Here is an 8375-nt window from a genome sequence, read left to right as displayed (position 1 = left end):
ACCATGGTGTCTGGCACTGGGGTGCTGCCTGGCTTCGGATCATTTGAGACCTGTCAGTTGTGAGGTGGGGTACCAACAGTTCGCAAGATGCTCAATCAGATTGGNTAAATGTGGCAAAATGTTGATGTTATTTTCAGCGTGAGACACTTTACAAACGGCACCCCATACAGTGGGGCCTCCCTGGATCGGACTTATCTCTGACATGCCAAGGTATGGACACATGACCATGGTGTCTGGCACTGGGGTGCTGCCTGGCTTCGGATCATTTGAGACCTGTCAGTTGTGAGGTGGGGTACCAACAGTTCGCAAGATGCTCAATCAGATTGGTGTGTGGGAGATTTGGAGGCCAGGTCGACACTGTTTAGGATCAGGACTCTGGTTAGGGTTAGGGTAAGAATGTCAAGGTAAGCCAATCAGAGGCAGTGTTGGGCGGGTCACGCCTTCGCTTTCCAAGGAATTGCAGATAGAGTGACCGAATCTAAACCAACCCTTATTGCATGGAGGCTGCGGCTCAGCTGCGCAGCACATAATAAAACTAATGGTGCTTTATATTTTCAGTGATGTAAACTGCGCCATCTGCCTGGATCACCGAGGGGATCACTGTGCCAGGCTTACACGTACTCTATGTCGGTCCTCCAGATGACATGAAATATATGATCTGTGGAACTGAGGCTGACAGAAAACTGTCAGAGAAGTAGTTGTAATAGCTTCTTGCGTCATAATAGTAATCCGTGTGCAGTAACTTGTTCTACTGAAGTCTGCTAACGGCTGCAGTGAGTGCTGGCCTTTTGCCTTCTCTCCGCACTATGAGGAAATAGAGTGGGACGCACTTGGCCTGAATTAGTGGCGCACCACTTCCCATAAAAGCCTTTCAGATCAGGAAGACAGCTCGGGGAGTTTACTGAGGCACGCAGCGAATGACGGTCGCCTTTTCACGGAATGGATCGTAGCTGAGTTGGATTTTTCTTTCCGAAGAAGTGGATTACAAGTCGCAGCATGGAGTCAAGGAGGTAAGTTAAAGTCTTGGGAATTGTCTGCGTTACTTAAATCATCGAATACATCGCATTAAAGTAACGAAAATCTGCTATTGTGTGTTTTCAGTCGAGTACAAAACCGGATACCATTTGTCCTGCTTATTTTGGGCATTGTTGCCACAGCTCTCTCCAGTACGTACAGTGCATAATTTAAACAGCGTTTATATGATCTGTACAAACTCATTCTCACAACTAATCTCTTGGTGTAATGTCTGTTTCAGGCCTAAATCTTGACTGTACCAACGACTATGTAGACTTAATGTTTTGCCACTTTGACGCGCAAAACTGTGAGGGACACAATCTGACTCTCCAGAGCCACTACGACAATGGGTATGGATATGGTGTTGTTGTTATGTTTCACTACAGAGCCAGTGAATTATTAAAGTTTATATGTATGGGCTTACTTCTGAGTGCTTATTGATTTAACTAAATAATGTCGATTGAGTTGATTTCCTTCATATGTAAGCCTAATAATAAAAATCAACTGAATCATCCGGAGCAGCCAGTGATATACATATTTAATACATTCAGAACATGGTGTATCTTATCTTGTATTACACAGGACGAGCCATTGCATTCCCGCACAGTGTGACATGGAACGGTGTTGTTGCACTTTATACGATTTGATACTTGTCTCGGGGGAGACTCACTTAGCCACAGTTTGGAAAGGAGGCAAAAGCATGGAGTCCAAAATCATCAGCATCAGACACAGCAGTAAGTTGACTTCTCTGAAAGTCCATAAATCTAATCAGCATCTGCAGGAAATAGACTGATCCAGATCCATGGATGTAAAACGTATTTCTCTTATCTCTGTTTTTTCTACAGTAAAGCCCATAAAGCCAACAATCACCTCAGTGAAAGAATCTAATGGGAATTTTCAAATCCTGTGGAAAACAAACCACGAGGGCTTTTTCAGTGAAGACTTGACCGCTGAGGTGATTTACCATATAAAAGGAGACACACAGAAGGTAGGAGCCATTATACATGCATTGTTTAACACTGAGATCATTTGTACTGGAGATGTAGACTTAGTCACTGGTATGTGATTGTATCAGTTTGCCATTAAGTTAAAAAATATAATTCTTGTTTCTTCATCCCAGGTTATTAAACCTGTCAAACCGACTACATTCGAAGGACAGAATTACTATGAAATACCTGGTGAAGACCTGGAGCCGAGCACAACATATGCAGTCAGTGTGAGAAGCTACACAAACAGGAGTGGCAAGTTCAGTGACAGTAGTGAAGAGTGGGAATTCACAACCCGTAAGTGTCATCTTTTCAGTCTTTATCTGTTGCTTTTTATGTTAAAGTGTACTGTATATTTCTTAGGCATGATAAGATTCCTTTAACATACTTATAATCCATTTAGAAGGTGAAATATGAAGTGTGTCTGAACTATTATTTGAAATAGGACCCCTTAAAACCTAAAAAAAAACCATATTGTTGTGATGCTATTTCCTGTATTCAAATGGAGTTCGGGATATTAAAGAACAGAGTAATTATAGCGCATCTACCAAGATGTCACTTGCATCATGACAGCTTTTACCCCAGTAAAGGGAAGTGCTACAAGTGCTATTGTCTAGGTTGGTATTAACATTAGCTCACAGTGTCAAAAAGAAAATACTGTCGCGACATTGACTCAATTGGTGTGGCGCACCTGACCCAGTGATGTAGGCTTTCACAGAGTTCACAGACTGGGACGTATGCTGATGTCACAGCCCACTGATGTTACCTTTGCAGTCTTTTTCCGGATCTTTCTTTGTTCTTTTCATGACACTAACGTTGAAAACACAAAACCAGTGAACAGTCTTCCAAAGGAAAAAAGGCATAGTGTAGATTTTGAATAAAAAAAAGAGTGATCTACCAAGAATGTGCGCTGCATGTACTTATTTGGTATCATGCAAAGTGTTGCATTGTGGCAAAAATTGGACCTCCTCCACTACAGAACGCACACTGCGCAAACTCAGTGGCCTCATTGAAATGAACGAGGAGGTGTTTCCCACACACTGAAAAGACATAGGGTGAAATAATCATTTCAGATAAACATCATGACTGTCTCATAGTATTTGTTCTGTGTTTTGGTGTCTGACTCATGGATCTATTAGTCAGACTGGACTCTCATCTCCTCTTCCTGTTTTGCTCTGCTATTACGTGCAAACCCATTGCTGCACCCTAAGGGACCTCCCTCCCCACCCACCCACATTCTCTACAGCGAGTGAGCATGTTCAAGATGCTCTACTGTTTTCCCTTTTGCTTGATTTGATACTGACCACAACCACAAGTGAACAGAACACCAGAGTTTTGCCATATTTATGCTTCCAGAGAACGTTGGGTTTAGAAAACAATTCCATATTTGCATCTACTTTGTCTTTTATGGGGACTTTGTGAACATTTCTGCTGATTGTTATGCACATATGAACGTCATTCAAAATCAAAAATGTATTTGCAAGGCATTTTAAAAAAGCGATAATGCACTCAGCTTATGCAACATACAGTATTAATAGGCGTTGAATCGTCTCACAAGCTGTCATTGTGGATACACCAAACACAAGACTACAGGCATACATCATGTGGATCTCTGTAGATTATCTCTCTGCTCAGTGGAGGATCATAATGTTAGTGACGTAGGCAGCCACCTAGGGTGTCACCCAGAGGGGGTCTTGTCTCGGGCGCTGAATGTGAACGCCAAAATGGAGTGATTTCCAAACTGACCTCATACATGTTTCTGTTCACAGCTATGGCCGCTTACATCCTGCCCTTGGATATCATCATCAGCCTCAGTGTTGCTGCAGTCATCATCAGCATTACTGCATATTGCTGTTATGTAAAGTAAGTCATGCAGAGAAAATATTGTCTTTGCATTTTTTCTGTTAGTGAATTCTGTAACACTGTGTTGTGTTCAGGTGTCATGTGTGTAATCTTTGTTTGTTCAATTATTTGTGCAATTGATTTTAGGCTGAAAACAAAATGGTGGGACACAGTTGCCAAATGTCCAAATCCCAAGCTTTTCATTATGCATCCAAGTGAGCAAGAGGTGAGTTACCTAGTGATGTAAACTTGATGCTGTGTTTCTAAATTGACTACTTCATCTGAAAAATGTCAGATCTATTGGTTTAATCGTTTTTATCCTCCTTGTTGCAGTTCTTGAAGCCAGTGCCACCCACCATCTCCTCTATCTGTGTTGAACCCTTTGTTCCAGACGACAGCAAACCTTGGTTAGTGTGGCTGCATTAGTGCATCAACAATACGACACATTGCCTTAAGGGGTTATATGTGAACATATTGGCAGGTTAAGTAACCCGTTTCTCTGTATCCAGGTCGGAGTCACTGCGAGACACCAGCAGTGGGAGCCCTCAACAAAGCAGTGGGATCAGTACCGGCTCTTCTTGTCTCAGTTATGCTCAAACTGAGCCTGCTGACATCATCGCTGGTGTTCAGGATGCCCTTGTTAAAGCCTTCCCCAACATCAGCCCGATATCACCTTTGACCACCGTTTCACTTAATCCAGAAGTAAACAAAGACAGTGTTCTGCTTTCTCCTTCATATGACCCTTGTGGTGTCCGAGCTGATGACGTGAGTTCTGGATCATCTTGCTTTGACAATAAAACTTATTCCATCATCATTCCAAGCTGCTCACAGGAGATGACGACAAACTGCTCCGAGGTCCAGACACAGGCTGATATGCTGTGTGACTCTACATACCATCCTTGTGCCAGTGATGATGTGACCTGTGTCGACCAGCAGGCATCAGCTTGTTCACTTTTGAATTCACCGCCAGTGGTTTCATCTCTCATACCAATGGAAATGTCGTATCAGCAGTGCAATGTAGATACTGGAGGAGATGCAGAAGCCTCCAGTTTGTCCTCCACCTCTAGTGGCACCAGCACAGTGGCTTCATGTGATCCGGTTTCCAGAGTTGAGACCAGGTGCGAGAGCTTCGATGAGGCGACAAAGCCACATGGAAAAACTGAAGGGGAATTTGTATGTGATGAAAATCCTTGCTACGGCAGTGTGCCTGCAGGCGCACTCAGCTTTCCTCTAGTGGATGACAGCTACCAGTCCTTTCAGAATCTGGTGGAGCAGCCTGATATTTTGTTTTCAGAAGAGAGAAGTGGTGAGGAGGAGCCACAATTGAACAAATGTCCAGAGGAAACATTCACCAAGATGCCTCAAAGCTTCTTAGGCCCAGCTGTTCCAGGTTTTATGAACAGTGTCCAGGGTGACCAGTGTCCCTCTGAGCTCCAGAGACCTTTTCTCCCCTTGATCCCTGCTGAGCAGTCTATGCCAGTCATCACAGACAGCGGCTATCAGAGTGTGTAGCCCTGAATATTTATGCATTTATTTCTTGTGTGATTTTTGCTTCTTTAAGAAGGTTCTATTATGCTTATTTTCAAGTTCATACTTGTATTTTGGGTGTCTACTAGAACATGTTTACAATCTTTAATTAAAAGAAAAAACACACTTTATTTTCCCCATATTGTCTGCTGTAGTTGGTCAGCATTTCCAGGTCTTCTGTAACTCTGTCTTTGCAGCAGGGGGAATTAAAGTAATCAAATTTTTTACAGCCCTTTCTAGAGTAAGATATCATCAGTAAAAGCTTCTAAAGCAAAATTGGACATGTTCAAGCAGGAATATGATTCGAAACTGTGGAAAGATCATCAGCAGCCAAGATTCCACGAGGGTCCCCTTTAAGCTATTGAGAAACACTGTTGACAAATGAAGAAGATGGGAGAGTGGGTGAGAAGGATGTAACAGACTGTAAAGTGCTGACATTTGTAATATAACGTCTGTTAAAACATTAATTAAACTTAAAAAAAGGCACCAAAAAGCTCACCTCAAGATCCATTTAGTTTAGACGTCTGCTGATGAAGAGCATGTGATGTGTCTGAAAGCTCCTGAACACTTAATAAATGGACTTTGAGTTGTTTTGTTTGCTCATCTGTGACATGACTGTTTTAAAGGCTGTCGCACATTTTGTTGGGGAGAAAGAAGAAAACTAAGAACAGCTGATTTGTTCAGTTTGTAAATATTTTGCGACTGTGTATGACTGCATTTGATGCGAAACATTTGTAAACTTTGTACATAATATGTCATATTCAACTCATAGCTCATTGGAAATGTATTACTTAAATATGTAGTGCACACTGTCACTGTGTATCATGTATAACCAGCTACTGCAGCATTAGTAAGACTTCAGTGTAATGTTAGGTAACAGATGAGTCATTTATGTTAAATTATTTCAGTCTCTCTCTCTGAATTTGATTTGACCAGAGGAGCCATGGCTAGAGAACAGCATACTGAGCTGGCAGTACTGAGCTTTTAAGGAAAATTACATCCGAATAAACTGAATCCTGCGTCTGAAACAAGTCACAACAATCAGCTGTCATGATGAGCTTGTGCTTTTCAGGGTTATGAAATTACTTCCTCATTTCTCTTCCATGGAACAGCTGAGCTAATTCCACAGAAGCACACGTCACCTTTAAACCGCAGCAAATACATGGAACTCTTGGAAAGTCATTTTACTATAAACGTGTAAAGAGATGTTGATACACTTGGAAGCAAAACAATGTGTAAATGTTGTTAAAATAAAAGCTGTTCATATTATCTTGAGTTGTGTTTGCTTCAGAGATACATTGCTTCACAGTTTTTAATGTCACAATGTAAAACATGCAATTTCCACCTCAACAGTATTGTTTGCTTTTTTAATTTTTTTCTTATGTGAGAGAAAGGACAGTGCAAATTAATTAATACACATAGTAAAAAAGAGGCTATTTTCCTTTGTAGTTAAAAAGGCTTAAAAACAAAATGAGGGCTGTTAAAAGATTAGAAAAGAACACACAGTTGTTAAAAGCAGTATATACATATATATCCAATATATACATATAGAATGACACTAAGCAAGCAGGACACACAGGTAGCAGCAGCATAAAGAGAGTTCAGTGTTGGCGTGTGCATGTTATCATAGATATATCTGCAAACACTTAAACTAACTGCATGGCAAATTTGAATAAACTGGCCCAATAGGAGTTTAATTTTTTGCACACAAACATGCCAAGTCATGTTCAAAGAAAATTTACAGCTTCACTGGTAGGAACTTGTGAAAGATGGCATAAAGACTACCACAAATATCCCTCCTTAGAACGACATAGACGTGTTTTCTGTTGAAATTGGGTCTCAGGGTGGCTCGTAATTTAGGGAGGAATATTTCAAATAAGTTCATAATAACAATATTGTTAGGCGGCATGTTGGTGCGGTGGTTAGCATTGTTGCCTCACAGCAAGAGGGTTCCTGACTCGAACATGGGGGGGAGGGTTTAAACTCTAGGTTGGCAGAGTCCTTCTGTATGGAGTTTGTTTTCTCTGGGCACTCCGGCTTCCTCCCACAGTCCAAAGACATGCAGGTTTATTGGTGACTCTAAATTAGTAGTTATTAGTAGGTGTGTAGTAGTAGGTTGTCTGTCTCTATGTGTCAGCCCTGCGATAGTCTGGCAACCTGTCCAGGGTGTACCCTGCCTCTCGCCCAATGTCAGTTGGGATAGGCTCCAGCCCCCCTGTGACCCTCAAGAGAATAAGCGGTTAGAAAATGGATGGATGGATGGATGGATGGATAATATAGAGTATATAGTCATTTACAAGATTCATTTGATAATGTAACTATGCACTGTATATAATATTGCATCAAACTGCATGTTCTGCATGTTCGAAAAATGTGAACAGTGTTAACAGGAGGCACATGTTTAGAGGGTAGCCAAAGTGAAGGCACTGTCACAGTGTAAAGCAGCTCAGACACAGCATGAACTCTGCTGTCACCTGGTGGTCTTACATGAACACACTCTTTCACTGCTGCCACAGAAACTTCCCATCAACGTAGCACTGACTTAAACCCTTCAGGTGACTTTGAACAAGTGTTAGCAGTGTTAAATCCACAGTCCTGTCCACACTCAGCATGTAGACCTGCAAGAAAAGCATTAAATATCGTTACAAGGACCTTCACAGATCTCCACTCCATAATACTCCACCTCTCTGGTCTCTGTCATGAAGAGAACATACAGTAGATACAGTATTTCCTGTAACTGGAGGAGCCACTCAAGCAGCGAGGAAGGTCATTGGAGGAGGAGCAGGATTAAGTGTGAGGTGTTTGATTGGAAGAACGCAGCAGAGGAGGAAGGGTGTGTTGGAGTAACCTCTGATCAAATCTGAGCTCCTGAGAAATTTTCTGTTATTGCTGGAACTCCTGTGAAGCCGGTGACGTGACCACGCCTTTCTGCACACCTGAAGCTGGGACTGCAGCATGCAGCAACCAGGCCGGCTGAGGCTGAGGCCATGGCTGGAGGAGCAGATT

General features: G+C 42.1%; 1 protein-coding gene across 1 annotated transcript; it reads left to right on the top strand.

Moving 5' to 3' along the window:
- Nucleotides 1–311: 311 nt before the first annotated feature.
- LOC126389856 (uncharacterized) lies at nucleotides 312–6638 on the top strand. The gene is made up of 10 exons (XM_050043811.1): nucleotides 312–1010; nucleotides 1102–1166; nucleotides 1256–1364; nucleotides 1597–1748; nucleotides 1860–2002; nucleotides 2135–2297; nucleotides 3770–3863; nucleotides 3990–4068; nucleotides 4176–4249; nucleotides 4352–6638. The coding sequence occupies exons 1-10, from the start codon at nucleotides 997–999 to the stop codon at nucleotides 5352–5354; spliced, it is 1896 nt and encodes a 631-aa protein (XP_049899768.1). The 5' UTR covers nucleotides 312–996; the 3' UTR covers nucleotides 5355–6638.
- Nucleotides 6639–8375: the final 1737 nt, after the last annotated feature.

Source organism: Epinephelus moara, chromosome 1 (genome assembly GCF_006386435.1).
Source record: "Epinephelus moara isolate mb chromosome 1, YSFRI_EMoa_1.0, whole genome shotgun sequence".
Lineage (NCBI taxonomy): Eukaryota > Metazoa > Chordata > Actinopteri > Perciformes > Serranidae > Epinephelus > Epinephelus moara.
Note: the sequence above shows the minus strand (reverse complement) of the source record. Positions and strands in the feature narration are given on the sequence as shown.